Source organism: Otolemur garnettii, unplaced genomic scaffold, assembly GCF_000181295.1.
Source record: "Otolemur garnettii isolate 467f Iridium unplaced genomic scaffold, OtoGar3 scaffold00099, whole genome shotgun sequence".
NCBI lineage: Eukaryota > Metazoa > Chordata > Mammalia > Primates > Galagidae > Otolemur > Otolemur garnettii.
The window spans coordinates 5769840-5791359 of record NW_003852494.1 but is presented as its reverse complement, the minus strand read 5'-3'; the positions used below and the strand labels follow the sequence as shown (position 1 = coordinate 5791359).

The window sequence follows — 21520 nt, the reverse complement described above, 5'->3', positions numbered from 1 at the left end:
CAATTCCCTATGAATTCATGGCAGGTGTACAGCATACACAGGAGAACCAAGAGAACCAAAGGAACAGGAGGTGCTGGGACCAATTCCCTGTGAATTCGTGGCAGGTGTACAGCGTACACAGGAGAACCAAGAGAACCACTGGAACAGGAGCATCAGGTGCTGGGACCAATTCCCCATGAATTCATGGCATAATAGGCATAGCAAGCTTTGTCACATTCAATGGCAAGGCACCTCCTGGAGCTGCTGGAATCGTTTCCCCATGAATTCATGGCATAATAGGTATGAAAAATAAAAGGCTACTGTAAAAAAAAAAAAAGAAGAAGAAGAAGAAGCAGAGACAGGAGAGAGCTTGCTTCCTCACTGTCCACTGTCTACCACGTGAAGATACGACAGGAAGGTAGCCATCTGCAAACCCGGACGCAGGCCCTCGCCAATGCCAGATCTCCCAGCACCTTGGTCTCAGAATTCCCAGAATCGTGAGGAATAGATGCCTGTTGTTTAAGCCTCCAGGTCTATGATATTCTGTCCCAGAGGCCCTGGTAGACCAAGATGCCAGGGCTTGTGATATTGCAGCCTCCTGGCTGTGACTCCTTGTACTACAAAAGCAAGGGACTCTAACCTGAACCAAATCGAGGAATAAGGACTGCCAACCCACCCTCATGAATAGCAGAGCTTCTCCTGTGATCCAGACACTGTTGGTGAAATGAAAACAGAGCACAACCCAGAACATTGAAAACCCCCAGCCTTGTGAAGCTACCGTGCAGGTAACAAGATAAAAAAATAAGTAAAATACACAGCGGGCCAGGTGGAGATAAGTGCTGAGGAGACCCAGAGAGCAGGGATGGGGTGAGGAATTCTGTGGGGTGTCATTATAAATAGGGAGGTCAGGAGACCTGTCAGACAGGAGGACAGTGGAGCACAGAGCCGGAGGGTGAGGCAGGGCCCGGTGCTGGCTCCTGCAGGGAGGATGCTCCAGGGAGAGAGAGAGCAGTGCAGAGGCCCTGAGCAGGAGCTCGTGGGGGATGAGGATAAGTGGGGAGAGGGGAGAGGCTGGGGCTATGTCCTCAGAAGGCAAGAATAGATGCGACTTCGTGCCATCTGGAAAGGAAAGTTTGTCTTGGGTAACTTGCACAGGGTAGCAGGTAAGGCAGAGCTGAATGTCCTAGACTTAGCTCAGGGAGAAGAGAGGTTGGTGGACTCTTTTCAAAGTTTTCTCTGTTGTTTTATTTCCTTAATAAATGTGGAAGCTTGGACATGAGCTGAGCATGAAAACAGGGAAGGAGTATTGATGGCTCGGGATAGTCAGCTAGGAGAGCAGGTGAGGGCAATTCCAGGCAGCCCCATGGGCCCACTTGAGGTCACTGTCTTGATTATGCCATGAGACCAGTCAGAGAGGCTGGGTGTTTCCTCCAGCCAGGTCGGCAGCTGGGCTGGGGACACCCAGGAGTACTTTGCCAGGGAATACGAAGACCACCACGTTAGTGTCTGAGAGATGTTACAGAGGGATGAGATGGGTGAGACAGAGACTGGGGAAGGTCTCGGAGCAGCAAGAACTCGACTCCAGCCACTTAGTTGCTGCACAAACAAATGAAGACGTGGCTGGGTGTGGTAGTTACGGCAGGAACGTGGGGCAAAGGTTTTACTGACCTTCTGCTTGTTTGTTTCCCATGAAATCCACAACATTTAGTTTTCACTGGAAATCTCTTGTGGCAAATAATTCACTAATCGCAAAGCAAACAGAAAAATTTCACCAAACCTGAGAAGATCACATGACCCCACAGCTACATAGTTAAACTATGCCACAGCATGGGAAAAAAAAAAGTATCCAGTTTTTCAATGAAGCAAATGTAACATCAATCCCAAAAGCTGACAGATTCTTTACCTTCCGAAAAAGGAAACTAGATGAATTTAGTAATATTGATGCAAAAATGGTTTAATTTTAGCAAAGAGAATATAATAGCATATTTTAAAAATCACATCATGGCTAGAGTCATTGCAGTACTCTAGAAATGCACGAGGTATTACAAGAAGGAAGAAGAGAAAAACATACTTAAGACACAATTGGAGAAATTTGAACACCAACTGACTATTTGAGGGTAGGGCTAACTATTAATATTAAGTTAGTGAATTTAATACTGTCACAATACCATTAGTACTAATAGTATAAAACACTAATGGTATTCCAACGATATTAAAAATGAGTCCTTGTCTTTTGTAAGTGCACACAAGGTTATAAGATGTCTGCAATTTGCTTTGATATAATCTAAGAGGAAGACCAATAGAAAAAGGATTGAAACAAAACTAGCTCCACGTTCACAGTGGCAGAAGCTGGCCATGGGGATGTGGAATTTCATTACTGGTCTTTCTGCTGTATGTGAGCCTGAAATTTCCCTAAGAAAGGGGGAAACTATGATTCAAACAAACACATTCAACTCATAAATCATGAGTGTGTAGTCCCTGATTTGAACGAATGCCCTCCCTTTATAGGCCACGAAACCAAATCTTGGACAGAATCATGAGCTGGCTGTGTCACAAAGTAAACCAGCCCCATCACTCAGACCAGGAATTTCCCAGTTTCCTCTGCGCTGCAGAGATGGGAGGTCGCCATTAAGCCCCAGAGACTGAGCTTACTTAGCACAGCTTCATGGCCACAGTTAACCCTGAGACCTGCTGAATAAAATGCTCATTATTATTATCCTGGTTATTTACTGACAGACACTGGAGTCAGAGAAAAACACTGGAATTGCTATTGTGCTCATCATTAAATGCCTCATTATGGGAAAATGTTCCTGAATGGTGCAGCGGGGTGAATAACAATCCAGGCTGCATCCAGTCCTGTGAGCAGAAAACGGGACTGGTAGAATTGGAATTAAGTTTTTGTTTTTGTTTAAAGTGCATCTTTTCTCATGCCAAGTTTGCATTTTTCAAGAGCAACTGGAGGGGGAAATGTTCCCAAATCCAAATGTCAGATGAAAGCACTTGCCCCCCAGAACAAACCGGCCATGCAGCCTGTGCTTCGTGCAGGGTAGCGGCTACATGGTGGAGGAAACACCTGTTAAGTGGGTGTTTCCCCCCACGGCCCCCACAGGCCTCCTGGCATCACTCTCTGCTGAGGGTCCCCAGGAGCCTGGGATCTGCCTGGGGGCTTCCAAGTCTCCATATGCAGCACAGAGATTCGGCTTCGGTAAGGGGGTGATTTCCCCCCAAAGTGCCCCGAGGCCTTCCCAGGACCTGACTGTGCTACGCCAAGCAAGCAGGAGTAAGTGGCTGGCAGGAGTTGATGCTTGTCGTTCTTCAGGAGACGGGAGTGAGAACAGGAGCTCCAGGCGAGGACTGTGGAGAGGTGGCTGGTGGCCTGGAAGGCATCCTATGGATGGAGGCTTCTCTCCTCACCAAAGCAGCAGTGACAGCCCCTGGGCCAAGAAGCGTGGGGGAAATAACCCCTCCATGACATCTGTCCTGCTTACTCATGGACACCTGACCACAGATGTGACTTGGGATCCAGAGCTCGAGGTCGAGCCCTGGGCCCACCAGGCCTTTCTCTGCAGCCTCCCTCCTTTTCCTCTTGCAGACACCGTCCCAGAAATCCCCTGCACCCCTAACTGGATCAGGGTGCAACTTCCCAGAGAACCTGTACTGACATCGCCTCCCTGTGGATGTCACCCCGACAGGGCTCAGAGCTGCTCTGTGTGGCCGGCAGCTGGACACTCAGAGCCGGCTGTCCCTGGACCAGCCCTGGGAAGTGAAGACTGTGCCACTGCCTCTGGGTCTCCCAGACTCTGCGGCCGCAGCTGCCACCCCCAGCACGTGTCCATCTTGCCGGTTTGGGATGGACAGAAACAGATCAGCTCACACGGGTGGGCTGAGACATTTTCTCTGCTTCCTTGTTCAGCTCTTCTCTAGAGCCCTGTGTTTCTGGTAAGCACCAGCTTGCTAACACAGGATAAAGGCATGTTCACACGCCATGCCCATCCCACATGTCCACCCAACTGCTTCTTGCCCAGAACTTTCCCTCAATCTCTCAGATCCCTGGCCAACCCACCAGGCCACTCATGACTGCCCATAAGATCATATATATTCTCAGCTCGAGCTATGTCTCTTCCTGTGCAAAGCTAGACAGAGTCCTGACACAGGCTCTGCCCAGGGGAAGGATTTCCCCTCTCCACTGCCTTCCAGAGCTGCCCTGAGTGTGGCTAGAATGACGCAGCTGTGAGTCTTGTCTTGCACCCACACGCCGATGGGTCCCTCCTTAAACTAAGCTTGAGTGTTCTCCTCCTCACTCAGGCGTAGGGACCCCCACCTAGCTGCAGGTGCACACTGACAAGTGGGCATATATTCATGGTGGGTGCTTGGGGTCCTGCTCAAGCTCACTCTTGGATTTACTGTTCCCTTCTTTCTGTGGCCATTGTTCGGCCCACCTAACTCTATTATTTGACAGATACAATAGAACCAAGGACAGGATGGTCAGGTCCAGAGGCACAATCACTGGTCACTGCATTTCCTCCCTGCTCATATCAAAGTTTCTGTCTCTGCCAGGGCCAATGACACACTCAAAGCTGTCTCTCAAAAGATACTGAATTCCCTGCTGCAGAGAGCATGGTCTTTTCCCAGCAGGGTCATGAGGATGACCTGAAATACTGGGGTGAGGCTTGTACAGAGGAGGACAGCTTGTACAGAGGGTTCCCTCCCCACAAAGCTTATAGAGTATGGGCAGATCTGGGCAGATCGCAGTGATGGTTGGAGAAATATCTTCCAGGAACGTACCTGATCCCATGTCTGTGATTTTTAACATTTGGGGATCCGAGAGGAAAGTGCACACAAAGGGAGACGCTGGAGGGAAGAGAAGGCAGCCAGCAGGGGGATGGGCAAGGTTCCAGCAGCTCCCTTACCAGGAAACCAGAATGGTTGGCTCACCATTCACAGCTCCCTTCACATCCACCTCTGTTCCTGCATCCACTTTAGCCCATGATTTATGAATGGAATTAATAGGAACCAATCAGGCATGGCTATGCCTACAGTGCTTTGTTCAACAACAGATGTTTCCCATAGTAATTATGTTAGAATAATAACAACACAGGAAGAAATGCCTGGTCATCAGTATTGGATTGCCAGTGCTAACAAGACTGATGGTTTCACCAATAAAACCGCCAGTGAAGGAGGCTGAGACAAAGGACAAGTATGCCCGGGACTTGGCCCTGCTCATCTAGCTGCTTGTCTTGCAATCAGTCATTCCAACTTTCTGTGCCTCAGTTTCCCCTAATGGGAAATGGAGGAATTTTTCTAGTTCACTGCTTCATTTAGTTCTTTTTGAGGCAGGGGGAGCAGTTCCCCTCTCCAGTGTCTGATTAATTCCACAACCCCAACCACTTCCCTTATGAGGTTTCCATACTCCAAGCCACTACACACCTCCCTAAGTACCCTGGGGCCAGGTACCAAAAAACTAGGAATATCCCACTTCCCAAGAACCCAAGAATGTATTCAAATTGCTAGTCCACAGGGCCTCTTGGAAATTCAGCTAACCACACCCTACTTGCCTTACATAATATGCCCTACAGCCTTTGCCGTCTGTGGGTGCAACTGCCCATGCAGCTCTGCCTGGCAGCCTTCTCTCCTTTGCAGCTATAGGTAACAAAGAGTTTTGCTTTTCATCTGAGTCTCAAGAGTATTGTATCCTACTATCAAAAGGACCTTTGAATCTTACAAAACAATTGCCAGCACTTGGCTCTATAGGTGGGGAATCTGCACCCTGCCCAGCCTTTAGCCCATCCTCCGCTGTTTAGCCAGTCTTTCTGTCATCCTGATTCCAAGTTTTCTTCTGTATCCTTCATGCAGACTCAGAATAGCCTAGCTGTTACTCCTGATTTTGATGTCCCTGGGCTCAGGTCCTCACTCCTCAATGCTTATAGCTGCATCTTTGCGCTCCTCCCTCCCCCTACAAGAATGGAGTTAATTATTGCATCTCCTTCAGGCGTTGGTATGAGATAAAGTGCAGACCACCACCACTGACTCACTAAGGCAGCCACTGCACACACACATGAACACACACCCACACACGTTCCCACGCACTAGAAACAAGACAGAAGCCAAAAGCTTCCATAAGGTGGTCTTAGTAGAGAAGGGAGAAAGAACCCAGTTTGGGTTCATATTCTTGACAGCAATTAACTTTGCCCTTTGACCTCCAGGGAAAGCTCGGCATCCGGGGACAGAGACACACTGATAGCAATGAGCAAAACAGACCCCATCACCCCACTCGGAACTGATCACATTTCTTGTACAGCACTAGGAATGATGTTCCCAAATCCTGTAAGTATCCTGTAGATAGTATTATACCCTTTGCAATGTAAAATCATTTACTTCTTCAAATGTGTGTGTTTAAAATAGACCGTGTATTTGAAAACTCCATGTTGGCTTTGGTTATTCATTTACAGTAAGTAAAGAAGTCTGGGGTAGGGGAACCATAATGACCTCATCCTCTCTCTAAAGCAGAAAAACCCTGCAGATGTTCCCAATATGGGCAGGACCCCTGTGGATGACCTCCAAAGACGGCCTGTGATCCTTTGAAATTTGAAATTTTGAGCTGCATTCTGTGAACTTGTCTGCATTTCAGCGAGCGGGTCTGCTGATTTAATTAGATAGATCATTAAAAATGGAGCCGCTGGCGCTAGAGGGCGCGCCCCTTCCTGGATTCGCGGGCTCTAACCAGAGACAGGTGGGAGCTGAACCTGAATGAGACAGTGGGGCCACAGTCCAGGAGGAAGGACTCTGAAAGCCCTGGGGTGGTGGGTGGGGCTGGAGGGAGGTTTTTCCTGTGCCCCGTGGAAGAAATCTTCCCTCTTATAAATCCTGAGGGTGCCTTTTGATTTTTTTCCTTTTTTTGAAAAAGGTTTAGATTAAAAGAGTGCTGCAGATGGTCCAGTAATCTTTGCAAAAATCATCTCTCAAGATATCTAGGTATTCCTGAATTAAAATCTCAGCTCTGCCCTTCACTGTGCATCCTTAGACAAGAAAATTCGCCTCTCCAAACCTCAGTTCGCTCCACCCTCTAAACTGGGGATAATTCATGCACCTAAAGCATAAGATTGGGGTGAGGATTAAATGAGATCTTGCCCCTGTAGGAGCTCACAGGGCACCTGGTAGAGATACGTGCCTGTACATTTGTCAGCACCCACCCTCGGCTGCGGGAGCAAATTCAGTACATGTTCCGTTAAAGCAAATAATAGCTTTGCACAGCTAATCAGCCTGAAATTTATTCTGTTATTTATTGGCAATAAGAACTGGCTGTTGATCCAATTATCCAAGTGTAGAATTAGACTCTAACACTGAGCTCAGGAAACCTGTTTCAGCTTGCTCCCACAACCTACCTGGTGGCAAAGGAACTCCTTCTGTGGTCAAAGAGCTTCTCCCAGTTGGCTAAAAGGATGTCATGAGCCAAAGCTGAGTCTCAAAGAAAATCTTATTTTCCCTCAAGCCCTCAATAATTACAGTATGTCATCGCAGGCTGATGAGTATTTACCCAACAGAATGAAACAATGTGCTGATTCCTGATCCAGCCAAAAGCTTAACTGTCATTTAAATAGGGCAGGATACTTAAAATATTAATTTTGTTATCTTCTAGCATCTTATAATTACAACTCCAAAGTATCATCCAGAATATATTTGCATATGTAAAGAATCCATCATTATTTCTCTGTGGCAGGCATGGCTGTTGGTTTGACTTCTGAACCTGAGTTGAGCCTCTAGTTCCCAGGAAAGAGATTATATAATGTGTTTTTCTGCATCAAAGGCTGCTCAATGCTGAAGAAAGTTACAGCAGAGAACGAAAGGTCAGCAGGACACTGGGGAATGCCACATCCATCATTCGTGATGCGTTCTCCGTCTCAGTGTGGCTTCATGACGTCCACCTTTCCTGCTGCCCAGTCTGTCGATAGATTAAAAGTCACTTCCGATTTCCTCGGAGTTCAACACCACTCAAGGAAGACACACTGGAGATTATTATCGGCTGCAATACAGGCTGGAATGCTGGATTATTTCTCTAGGGTAGTATTCTCCAAATAGTTTTGATTGTACACCTTCATCGGTGAGTGAGTGCACACACATCCATAAAATAAACAATTATTATAGGAACTGTTATCCTGCCTACCATCTATTTCCAGGTTACTCTTTGACTGGTAACATGATGGAATTCTCACTCTCAGGTCCCTTCAGCTTCAGTGGAGCAGACAACTGGCCCTGTGAGCCAAAGGGATGGGAAGAGAAGGAGGATGTGGTGCCAGGAAGGAAAATCCTTCCAAGAACACAACTGCTTGTGTCACCTGTACCCCTTCTAGCATGGTCTGAGCTAACCCCTGCACAGCCTGGCGCCCCTCCCTGGGTGTTCCTGACCTCTTTGCCCCTTGGTCATCTTGGTAGGCCCCAAATGTATCAGCTACACTCCCCACTAAGGCCTTGGCCACTCCTCTGTCCAGAACATTCCCCTTCCCCAGGTGTCCGCGGCTTCCCCACTCACTCCTTGTGGCTCCATACTCAGACGTCAGCTTGTCAGTAGACTCTGCCAATTTATTCTCTTCTCCCTCCTGTCTCTGCCACCACCAGCCCCCTCTCTCTGTCCCTACCTGTTTATTTTTTTCTCAATAGCTCTTCACCCCCACATGGCCTTCATTTGTTTACTTTTCTGCTCTCAGAAGTGTTAAGTTCTGTTTATCATGTATACTCAGTGCCTAAGACAATGGTCATCATCTCCTAAGTGTTCAATAAATATTTGCTAGAACAAAGAATGAAGAAACTTCAACGGCGCTAGCTCCACATACATGCCAGGCAGATAATCTGGTCTCTCGTTCTCTACCCGAACTTTGTTTCAGGAAATGTGGGATTTGATACCTATGTTTTCAAAAAACAAAGAACTAGAGGGGGGTTTTACATGTAATGCCCGACTTTTTGAATATTACCCATTAATTCTAAAATATATGAAATAAATGCTACATAAGGCAAATAAAGCCTGTCTGCAGACAGAATGGGACTCTGGCATTCCCCCATCCACGTCCCAGCTCAGAGCTGGTCACAGAGAAGTTCCTCCATAAACAAGGTCAACTGTGGGGATAACAGTGAGCAGAGCTCCCCAGATCTTGTCCTCTGCTCAGGGATCCTGACCTACATTATAGCTCAAGTCACTGTCTGAACTGCCTGCACCTCTGTGGCCTTACAGAGAGACTTTACCTCTTTGAACTTGCATTAGCTCTTCTGTACACTGGTATGATGAACCCAGGTGGCAGTTTGTTGTCAAGATTGCCAAATAAAGTTTGTATCATAAATTGCTCATCCGACACAAGGCCTGGTAGATGGAGGTGTCTGTGGATAGTTGTACTTATTACTTTTGCCTCATGGTACCAGTCTTAGCATCCCTTTCCTGCTGACTCTCTCCCCATGGGAATGACAGTCAGACGCTAAAGTCTGAACTCTGCAGGGAGGTTCAAGCCAGGTTCTAACCCGATCTCCTGTCCCTGACCTGTCAAGCACACTCAACTTCATACCTTTGCGTGTCCTGCTTCCTCAGCACGGAATGCTATTTGGAATTTTATCTGCTCATAAAGACTCCTTGCCCAATCACTGTTGCCAGAATTCTCTCTTCCTCAAACTATTGGGGAACTATAGTCATGGTTTTCACAGCCTTTTGGCCAGATCCATGGTAACAAGGGTGAAGTTTCTGACCCTTTATTACCACACTCATCAAATTAGTAGATATTTTGGCTCATTATTTGGCATTTTGTAGGAATAAAAATATTCCTCTTGAAAAAAACTGGAGTTTTTTCTTCATTTTGTTCTACAATTTTACATTAATGTTATATAAAGCATATGGGTGGTTGCACTATCTGGAATACTGCAGACGATGGGTAATGTTTGTTTTTAAACATTTAATTATCTTTCAACCACAGGTTCTTTAGTCGGTAAAATAAATTGAATAGTAACCTCGGTTCCGTAATTTACACACAGGTCTCTTATTGCTTGTGCCTCCTCTGAACACACCTCTGATAAGCAGAAGGAAGAAACTCTCGGGTGGTCCCTGGAACCTGGGCTCTCTCCAAGCCTCTGCAGGCCCTGAAAATGCCCTTGCATCTAAAGTTCCGTTCCAAAGCCTAGCAAGCACTTATAATACATGTATAAAATGTATTTCCTTGGTAAAAATTATTTTGGCTCTGAAACTATCTGGCTTTAAGTAACTTTATTATTTACAATTGGCTATGTTACCCATGCAGCAACTCTCAAAAAGTAAGAAAGCCCCATCCACGAAACGTTTTCAACTGTCCTGAAAATTGTCTGAGTTCTAAATGTAACAATGAAGTTGGTATGCTATGAAGTCTCACAGGTATTTAAATACATTTGTAGTCACTTCTGGTTTGGGAGTTTCCTCTTTGCATCTCAGACTCTTGATATGGGGTTAGGAGGGGCTGGTGAAGGCCTCTAAACATCAGACCTCAATTTCGGATCACCTAAGGGAACAGGAAGCTCAGAGCCCTCCCTGAAAAGGGGAAGGTTAGGACCAAAGGTCTTTTTAGTTTACAAATTCTCCAGGTACGGCGCTGTGAGGCTTGGAGCAGTTATTTGTGCCTGCTCCTCAAAGGAGGGTTAAGGTTAAGTATGGAGAAATCCCTCCCCAGGCAGACCTAACCCATAGAAAGTGACAACGGAGAGCAATGATATGCTCCCTGCACTGGCTCGTGGTTAACATTTCTCTCCAGCTTTCTCCTCTGACCACCTTTCATCTGTAATCACCTTCTCAACGTACACAGACAGCAGCAGCAGTCATCCAGCTAAAAGACATCAAAACCTGTAACAATCCAAATGTACCTTCTGATTCCTGAAGAAAGGGGCACTGGAAAGCTCCTAGGTCATAGATGGTCTCGATATTTGGGGACATAAAGTAAGAAACATTGAAAATACAAGTTCCCCACTGTATTGTATGGAAAAAAAATAGTATTATCAGGGAATGTCAGTATTAATCCTGTTATTAATCTTGCAGGTTTAAAACAAGAATATTCATATACATGGTGCACATATTCACATTAACCATTTGGGGGGCAATTATCATTTAAAAATGTAGAATGCCAAAATATCGATTTTCAACAGCATTGACCCATGATGAACTGTGGCACCAGGCAGGATTCTCCATTGTGTGCAGTTCAGGCTGTCTGAGTCCGGTCCACCATGAGAACTCACCTGTGGATTAACTTTGCTCCAGAGCGGTGTCAAATGTCTGAAGATTCTGCCTTCTTGAGGTTCATTTCCCATCTTTGTTTAAAGCACAGTCACGGCACAGAATGTAAGTTTGTAGATCATCCATTCTCTGTCCACAGGTCATTGTCTTTTGCATGAAGGGAAGGGGTTTCTGTAAAAACACCTCTTATACCTAAAGTGGTGCTGACAATGTTGACATGGCTGTCAGCTAAGAAGCACAGATGTCTGTAACTATCACAGAGACCTAGGGAGCACAGATGTGGGCTCACACTTGCCTGAGACAGAACATCTGACACTGTCTTGGGAGGGGACTTTTTTTCAAAGCTAAATTTTAACAGAGGGTCAGTCAGCCATTCACACTGCAATTAGACAAAGTAGTCATTGAAACCAGTTGTCTGGTGAGGGCAGGAATGTGGTGTGGTGGGCGTCCTTTATAGTCAAAAGTTTTAAAGCAATGGAGACTCAATGCAGTCAACTGTTTCATTGTTATGGAAATAAAAATAACACTTCTCAAGACGATGAATAGGAACTAGAATTTTCAGTGCCTAAATAAGCTTCCCTGCAACTCAAATTTTATAAATAGAATTGACTTCCCGGTGGCTGGCAGGGACACATCTGAATTGAGATTTTTCTCTCATTAAAATTCAAGTTTGTAAGCTTTAAGAGAAAATGGACTTTTTTCTTGGCCTCCTCCAAGAATTGGGTTTGCATGTCCTTGCCACCAATCTCTTCTTTCTGGAAGGTCTCTTCCTAATGCAGGAGGAGTTAGTGATCAGTAAGACTTAGACTCCATACAAAGTCTTGCCAGAGTATTTTCCTCAGAGCTCAATAGAAACCCTATTTCTCTTGGAATTTTGCCCTCACACTTCAATAAGCCATTCATTCTTTTCTCTAATTTGTAGGGTCTCAGCCCCTAACTTTCATCAAGACCCTGAAGAAACAGTTTCCGTTATGCTGGACTTTAGTATTCTCCTTTGAGAAAATGATCATTCCCTGGAAGCTACCCATTAATTGTTTTACTATAACAAGGAATCATCCAACATGTTTTATTTCTTTGTTTTCAAAATGTTTGGAAGTGCCTTTACAGAGACTTAAATATACTGCAGAACATACACAACAGATCATACTGAAACCATGAGTAATATAATGAGATAGATACAATATACAAAAAAGGTCTATGGAAGCACAAGGTTATAACGCATGCTCTGTTCATAACAGCTGGTGTTTACCAGGGACCAAAAATCCAATCCCGAAAAGTGGAAAGTAAGGATAACACCTTCTTTTCAAATGCCAGACGAGATTTGTTCCCACTGTTTTCTGCCTTGCAATCACCCAGAAGTGCACAGTTGGCTCGGGCTGTGTGAGCTTGTCCACTCACTGTAGCCAAGACAGGATCCACCTGCCCGAGAAGAGTCTCAGGCTGGAGACTGATGGCTGGGACCCAAATTCAAATTTTGAAACCACAGTATGCTCTTGGGACACACATTGTCAATAAGTAGTATTGGAGAAATCAGTTGCCGTGGGAAGAAGCACATGCCCTCTGCCAAGAACGCAGACCTACTGAATAACACTCTGTGGATGGGGCCATCTTTCATAGTGTTTTTTAGCCTCTTCTTTTTTCCTAGATTTGATCATTTCTTTTTTTGTTTTTGTTTTTTCAGTTTTTGGCCGGGGCCAGGTTTGAACCCACCACCTCCGGTATATGGGGCCACTGCCCTACTCACTGAGCCACAGGTGCCACCCTTGATCATTTCTTTATTAAGTCTCTACTATCAGCTCATAGCTTTGGCATTTGCTTAGACTTGTAATGACGTGCAGGGAATGTATAGAACATCTCCTGTAATGGAAACTGGGCAATGGGTTTGCTCCTGGGATCACCTTGAATTTTTAATGGGTCCCCTCGCTAGAAGCCCAAACTAAAGCTCACAATGCAGATTAACTACAGAAAGAGAGCCAGGCGGTGATGTGCTGAGAGGAAGCACTCTGATCCCTCCAGCTGCCAGTACTGGCAGTTTTGAGCATGTGACATGGTGGCTGTGGAACCATTTACCACCCAGAGTGACAGAGATGGTAGCAGTCCTGACACATTGATGAATGCACCCAGTGGGAACGGGACATCAACCAGAATAATGAAATAAGAATGCTGATTCCCTGGGCAGGTGTGCTTTCCAATGGCAGATGTGTGTTCCTTGTCTGTCTGCAATCTTTATGGGAAGGGAAGATGCTTGTACTGTATGAGAATACACGTGGGTAAGATGGAGACCCTAAAGTGATGAGGAGGGGGAAAGCACCCTCTCTACGGCAGCATCTCTAAGTGAAGTAAGTGTATCATACGGTCAGTGTCCACACTGACATTGGTGTTATTTCATTCTGAGAGTCAGATTCCTACGAAGGAGGTAGGGAAAAAGTGGCAGGCTATTTCAGCTCGACCTTTTGATGGAAACTACAAACTTTCACATGCTCTTTTGTGGAAAGGAGGTAAAGACAGATGTGTTAGGTCAAAAGTGATTTCAGCCAGCCAGGAGTAATTCCAAATGGATTTAAAAAAAAAAAAAATCAGCATCCAACAGATCCCAAAGTCCTAAGCAGCCTCCATCTCTCTGTAAAGTGCTTCCAGTGGGTAGTGTAGCTACATAACAAGTTTATTTGTCCTTTCACTTTCTGTAGCATTCAAAGAGACTCCAATCCTTAACATAAAGTGACAGTGCTTCATCTGAAGAACTAACCAAGGGCAGCAACTAAAGCCAAAGATATTTTAAAGGCATCTCATGGAACATGAAGATCCCCCAAAAATGTGAGTTGATAACATTATTACTTTCTTGGACTGGGAAGGTAATTTCTCTAATGAACTTGGATTGTTAACTTCAAGTGGTAATATCCTGCTTGCCTTGGGCCACAAAGTCAATAAACACAGTAACCCAGATGAGAATGTTACTGTACTTTTTTTTTTTTGTATTTTTTGTGGGGTAATGAAGCATAGAATTTTGTTAGCTAATTATCATCATCTTAATTTGCATAATGAGCAATTAATTAGCCTTTACTCGATGTCTAAAAAGCAAACAACAACAACAAAAAACTCCATAACCTATCTCAATTGTAGAAAACCATAAAGAAAATAATAGGCGATACCCCACATTCTGAAAGGCAGTGTTGGCCTTTTGCACTCGCACGCAGCATCTAAAGAGTTCATTCCTCTACAAATCCCTTTACAAACTTTTTTTCCTTCTTGTGTTGAAACAGACTTTACTGCACCGTATATGTGCATGCTGAGATCTGGGGAGCACCGGCTGGGTTCTGTGGCTCAGTCCTTCTACATTACAAGAAAAAAGGAAGGGAGGAAGCCATTAGCAGAAAACAGTTACCCACAGTGCTCAGAACTAATTCTGATGGGGGAGGCTTTGTGTCCCTGGACAAACATTTTTGACTCATTTGCTGCCACCATTTTAGAAGCAGGAAGCCTGCTACTCCGCAGCCTCAGTGTCACAGAGCCAGCGCCTGTTTACACCTGGTGCTTAAATGACGCCTGTAGAGCCTGGAGAAAGACCAGTCTCGGTGTTGGGCATTTGTTATGACACGCCAAGCTAGTTCCAGAGAGGTTTCCCTGTTCATCCTGAGGGCATTGCCAAAATGCCACACATGACTCTGGCAGTTTCAGGAATTGCACATACCTCAACAGAGAGCCTGCAGGGACCCATCAAATGCACCCACTTGTCCTTCAGCTGAGACATCTACATCAGCCTTCAACAGCAGAATTCCCCCCTAGCCGGTATTTTTCTTATGTCTCTAGAGCTCTACTTTGCCAGGGCTTTCATGCCATAGGAGTTCCTGCTCCAAATACACACAGAGAACCAAACCATTGACAAGTAAAGATCAAAAGGGTGACAGAGGTCAAAGGCTATCCCACGCCTGCGGCATCATGCATTTCAGCACTGAGTTTCAAGACGGCTTGACCTTGGACATGGACATGAGAAACACCAGCACTTTTTCTCAGACACCTGGAAAGGAAGTTTCCCCAGTCTTCTGGAAGAACAAATGAGAAGTTTTTAAAAGTAAAAGCCGTTTGCAACTTTCAAGAAGTGTTTTCTTTGGGTGTCCATTTATTACTGTATCGAGGGTACTAAAATCTATGGCTGGAAAGAAAAATGTATCTATAAAAACGATCAATCGCACAGAAGCTGCAAGGAACATTTGGGTAAAATAATGAAACAATTGAAGAATCTTTAAATGTTTATTTTCATGTTAAAAATGATGAGTTACCCTGTGGTTAGCATATACCTTTATGCTGGAAAATGAAGTCACTTTATTTCTGAAATATTTCCAGAAAAAAAATAAAAGGAAAAATCCCAAAGTAATGAAGAGTAGGATCAAAACGTTCTGGCAGATTCCATCCACAATCCCCACGAGCCACGTCCTTTCCAGGCCAGACGTGCTAATTCAGTGCATTTCATGATGTTAGGTCCCAATGTTGTTCTCCACATCAGTTTAGGTACTTTTGAGTGGAATTTCTATACATTTGAAAGCTACAGTTTTGCATGCTTTTATTTTAAAATGTATTTGTTCCAATACACCTCTCAGTGTTTCATTATGTCGCCTATATTACATACAAAAATATCTGGTATCCGTATTTCAGCATCACTTTTCCACCGTCCATACTGTCCCTTTACATGACATTACACATGTGTCATTTCAGTGGAGGGAAGGGTCACTGAATGTATAAACCATGAACTGTGTCATTTACAGAGAACAGAACAGAGAATTGAGAACATTTTTTAGGTGAGTAGAGTAGAAAATGCAACGATGCCAATAACTTGTAGGATTCAGATGAAGTGAACAGGGGCAGACCTTCTACAACTTAAAAGCTAGCAAGGTACAACTCAGTCTACAGATAGGGCAATGGGACAAAAATGAATCTGCTTTTCCCTGCAGCCATGTTCATAAACAGAAACTTTCTGTCTAGATCAGCGGTTCTCAACCTGTGGGTCGCAACCCCTTTTTAACAATGAAAATACATGGCGGCATTAGGAAGGTTGAGATGCACTGGTCTAGATAGTAAAGACTGGGATTGTCTGGGAATTTACTCTGGCCAGTGTGCAGGACAAAACAGCTGGGAAGTCAGCCATTTGTTCTCCTGCTACACGTGGAGTATTCCAAGGTTTGCCAGATAGTGTTCTTCGGGGATAAACATCTACCGTCTTTTTTTCTTACTTTTACTCAAAGGCAAAACCCCCATGTGTATAACCTCCAGTTCTCTGGTGTGGCAGCTGCTCCTTGAGCCCTGTGCTCTGACCTCCAACACGGCACATCTGGAGACAGCGTTGCATGTCCTCAGTGGTTCCAGGGCACGTGCTCGCTGGCCTGCCCCTGAACCTCCCTCAGCGGTGCCCTCCCGAGAGGCTTGCTGGTGCCTCCCTCAGGGGAAGTCTAAGTGCCCCATTACCATGGGAACAGAAGGGACGTGATGAATGGTTGTTTGGTTCAGGTTCTTTATCAAGACCAATAATTTGGAGATCTTAGCCGGAAAATCCGGGCAAATGCCTGGCCCCCATGAAATCAGCTTTCTAAGCTTAATTGTTTATGTCTCTTCCCCCATGTTAATTTAGCAGTCTTTTGGGTATAATGCCTCATAGTTGTACACTGACTAGCTGAAAATCAAGGTGATATTACCCATGATTCATAATCTGCAGGAAATAGTTAGAGCACCAAACACTTCAATGAAATTCCCTTACGCTGAATAGTCTCCATAGCAAATCTGAGAACAACTGACAGTGATTATTGATTCCCACTAGATAGTTTATCATTTGGCTCTTCAGTATTCACACGCACGCACATGGTATGTGTACGCATGCTGTGTGTTTCTGTACATCCGAGTGTGTGTCACATGGTAAAAGGGACCCTTCCCTCACGAACTTGCATTTGATTTTTATCTTGGACTGAGTTTGAACACAAAAGAACAAAGGTGACAACACCAAGGCCGTATCACTCTGGGTGAGTCTAAGTGATCCACGGGAGGTGTCATCAGCCCGTGATCAGTTCCCCTTGTGCTCAGAAGCCACTGCACATGGAAGTGACACCTCCTGGGACAATGGCAGTGGCCTATTTCCTCCCATGCTGTCCACCCCACCCAAAGTCTCACTTCGCCAGTGGGAGGGAGCCTGCTGTGTGTGTCAGAGATTTGCTCCCTGTTACAGTAGAGATTTTTCATTTTAAGAAATGAATTCCCATCATTTCTGGAATGTCAAAGTTTTAACAGGAGACAGCATTGAAAATGTCTCCCAGAGGAGCTGACTCACCTGGATAGCTATGTGTCAATTAGCACATCACCTTCCCTGAGTCCTGCACAGTGGGCTCTGGGCTCCCTCCCCACCAAACCCTTTGAGAAGCCTTTCACTGGGTAAGAGCTCTTCCTAGAAGGTGTCAGTCATCTCTTTGCAAACTCCTTTTGCAGTAATGCCTGACTCTCCCAGCTTCATTAGCCACTCAGACTGAAAGATTTTACAGACTTCACCAGCTTCTGTCTTTAAACGCTCATACAACCAACTGAACGCCAACCTCCAGAGGTCAGGCCTGCATCACCCGCAATTTCAGCACAATTCACAACACACACTGTAGTGCTGGTTGGCAAGAGACAGAAGAACAACATTTCGGCTATCGCCTCATGGCCAGAGGAGGCTGCGCTGTCCTATTCCCACTTATAAGAAGAGAACAATTCAAGGTCTCTCTTTTGGCTAGCTCCCTTATCAGCCATTTGGATAGGGAACTATTGAGGGGACCTCCCGCAGGGCCTTCCTACTTTGAGCCTTTAAAATTCTATTTCTCAGAAATGCAAATGGCTCAGTAAAGCTCCCAAGGAGGCCCACTAGCAGTGTCTGCTTCTCCAACAATGTCATCTTAATAAATAAAATTGGCATCACATTTTGCTAACCTGAAGTTCTTGCTTTCCTTAAGACCATTCATCATGCTCTTAAAAACAACATTATTTTATTTACAGATTATGTAGGAATTGTTGCTTTTTTTTCCCCCTTGCTCCTTTGATTTTTCCATACCAGTGTTTTTTCCCACAACAGCTGCCTTCTGAGCTCTACAACAGCCTCTGATTTGTACAGATTTGGGGGGAAATCTCATTGCTTTTCTCCACCAATGCTCACCCTGTGAAGGTCTTACCTATGCCAGAGTCACAATTGAGGTTATTCTGGGGGAAAAATCACTGTACAGATGGATTCTTATATATTGCTAGCTTGAAACATCATTCTACTTACTTTAATAAAAAAAAAATTTTTTTTTTTTTTGTTCTGGTAAAAGGAAAAGTTTAATCTGCAGCTACGTCCCAGGCAATTTCCCTTCTGTGTAGATCAATTCTGTTTTTTAGATTTCAGTCTGGATAATAAATTGGGTTGACCACAAAGAATATGAATAAATACAGCTATGCTGTGGTCTTTTTGCCCTCCGAAGTACACACCAGGAGTTCCCCGTGAACTGTCAACAAGCAGAGAATAAAAATAAGTGTTTGCGATTCGTAACTTTTCTCCAAATTTTTGAAACTTCATGTAGAAAACGGGAAAGAGATGGCCCTCCCTGACAGTATATTAACATTTTAAATAAAACTCCTTGTCCCAGTCTTATACAAGAAAGTTCAACAACAACAGAAAGGAAAAACAACGTGAGAATAAGCTTCTTGGATACCTTCCCTAAACAATGAAGCACAGAAACCCAGAAAAACCTGACATCCTACATGGAGACCCAGGACCGAAGACAACATGGAAAATCCCGGGGAATGAAACTCAGATATAAATCAAACAGATGTCAATGAAAAGACGGAAACGTCTTCTCTCTGTGTTTCAAAAAGAATTCCAGAGGTCAAAGGAACGGGTGCAGGAGCAAATGTATATAAAAATAATGAGCAGCGCTCGTAACAAATAAGGATAGCTACATTCAGTCATCTTTCGTGTATGTCTAAACTCAGGCCAAGGGCAATAAGTGTCCGCTGTGCTTTAAAAGGTCTAGGAATAGAAAAATTAACATCCAAATCTTTTCTAATTCCACATGGCCATTTGTCGCAAGGTGACTAACAATGTCTGTGGGGTCGGGTTTGTTATATTTGCACTGAGCTAGAACCAGGCAGTCAGTAGAACTGTTGTCTTAGAAGTTTTCCAGTCCCTACGTGTGGCTGTTTTGGAGGCGTTTCCTGGCTTAATGCCCAGCTGCACCTCTGGTGCCCGCTTAGAAAGGGATCCCACCAGACCTCCACACATTGAACTTTGTTAAATCATCCCCTATTGCTGATCAACCTCACTGCTCCACCATTCAAAAAACAGAAGGCATAAAGGTGAATACAAACATAAGAAAGGAGTTTACATCTGGTCTTGCAGTCTTTCCATATAGTCCCTAAAGTCCTGGGAGTCGCCCAGCCCCATATCTTGGCAGACCCACTTGATGTTATCATCGCTGTCGTACAGGATGGAGTTGGTGTACGGGCCGCCATCCTCCGGGAGGATGGTGGTGTAGGAAGTAAACTTGACTCTCTTCCTCTTTGGGCCCGAAGAATTCATAGGTTCATTTTTAATTTCCTTCTCATAGACATAGTCAGAAGGTCTGAGCAGCTGACTATGGAAAGTCTTCTGGGAACTGCCGTTCAGAAGGAAGTTCCTCTCCTCGAACTGCAGCCCCCTGTCTATCATGGTTGTGCACTCCTCTGACGGGAGCGTGATGTCAACGGGGTTCTCCAAGAGCTCCACTTCGTTCCCCAGCCAGACCCAGTCGTGGGAGTGGGGGATGTTGCCTTGCTCGCTCACAGCAAACCTTTTGTGTCGGTATTTCCACGCAAATGCCACACAGTTGATTAAGAAGACCAGGATGGCCAGGCAGAAGACACACAGCAGGGCATACATGCCGATCTCCAGGTCTGTTAACCCCCTTGAGGTTACTGTAAGGTCACTGGGATTATTGGACTCCGGTAACTTCCCTTGGGTGGGGAAGCTGGTGAAGGTGTCTGGACCACCGCTCTTGAGTAGCTTCTTGTTCTTCCCTTCCATGGGAGACTGTGGGGTTGTGCTTTTGTTGGTACTTTGCTCTTGGCCAACAGCTGCACCATGGTGGGGCCATTCCTGAACTGCCCTTTCCTGGTTTCCTTCACGTTCTATGGAATTACTGAGGTGGTCTTTATACTCTCGGTTTATGCCCTCGATGTCATTGGTACCTCCATGGTGCTCGTCAATACTTGGTTCAAATTTGACCTTGACATTTCCTTTACCCACAGCAAGAATACTCTTCCTCTTGGTCTTCTGGCACGGTTCACTGATCATCATTTCTAACTTAATCAGGGGCCCTTGTCCTTCACCCTCTGCAACCACAACCGGCCATTTAGACTCCAGGTTGGCCTGGACAGACACCACCATTTCATCCAATGATGAGACAGTAACTGAATAATCCTTGGGGTCGTAAATGTCTAAAGGTGTCACCGAGCCATCACTGAACAAAATCCAAGAACTAACTATTGCTTCCTAAGGAAAATGAAACCAAAGCATTATGTTATCATCAGGTTCCTTTACATTTGCAAACATAAATACAATTTCCTAGATAAATTCTTGAAATATAAAGAGAAATAAAAATAAAGAAAAATCAATGTCCATGTTTTATAATCTGGAACAGTTCTTGGCACGCCTTGCACTATCATCAATGACCTGCTGCAGCCACACTGGGCTGAGGAGCAAATAATATACTTCAATGAAGGCACTAAAGTGTAAATTAATTTATTGCATGCCACACAACAGAATTTGACCTTCTGAAAACATTTTGAAAGATCAGAAAATTTATCTGAATCAATTTCCGGTGCCACTAATCAAACTCCTGGTCAGGATAATATCACTTTGAACGTTCTTCATTAGGAAGTCAAAGCGGAGGAAGCAAAACATGCAGGGCTGGGAGGACTTGGGAAGCTGCGCTGTGAGGCTTGCATGGCCCCTGGCCCTGGTATCTTTATAAAGGATCTGTGAACGTTTAAAGATGGAGAGGAGTTTTAGAGTTGACAATAATTGTCATAAGCAGCAGTGATTTGGTGACTATTAGCCACGCATAAGAAGCTGAAATGGAATTTCCCATAATCAAAATCACCTGCTTTGGCAAAAGGGCAAACCTTTCATCTTTTAGTCCTGGTCTAGCAGCAGAGGGTGCCTGGCACAGATAAACCCGTGGGACAGCAAGTGGTGCACAGGCCTGTGGTCGTGTGTAAGAGGAAGTGTATCTAAGCCACTCAGTACTTTCCTCAGACAGACCAGCCTGGGTAAGAAGCAAGAAG

The 21520-nt window shown here is 44.9% G+C and overlaps 1 protein-coding gene across 1 annotated transcript in view; it reads right to left on the bottom strand.

The window, feature by feature from the left end:
- Positions 1-19042: 19042 nt before the first annotated feature.
- TMEM132B (transmembrane protein 132B) overlaps positions 19043-21520 on the bottom strand; it is a 23431-nt gene continuing 20953 nt past the window's right edge. Inside the window, exon 5 of the mRNA XM_012809040.2 lies at positions 19043-20726. Within this exon, the coding sequence (XP_012664494.1) occupies positions 19578-20726 (1149 nt within the window). The 3' untranslated portion in view covers positions 19043-19577. The remainder of the gene's footprint in view (positions 20727-21520) is intronic.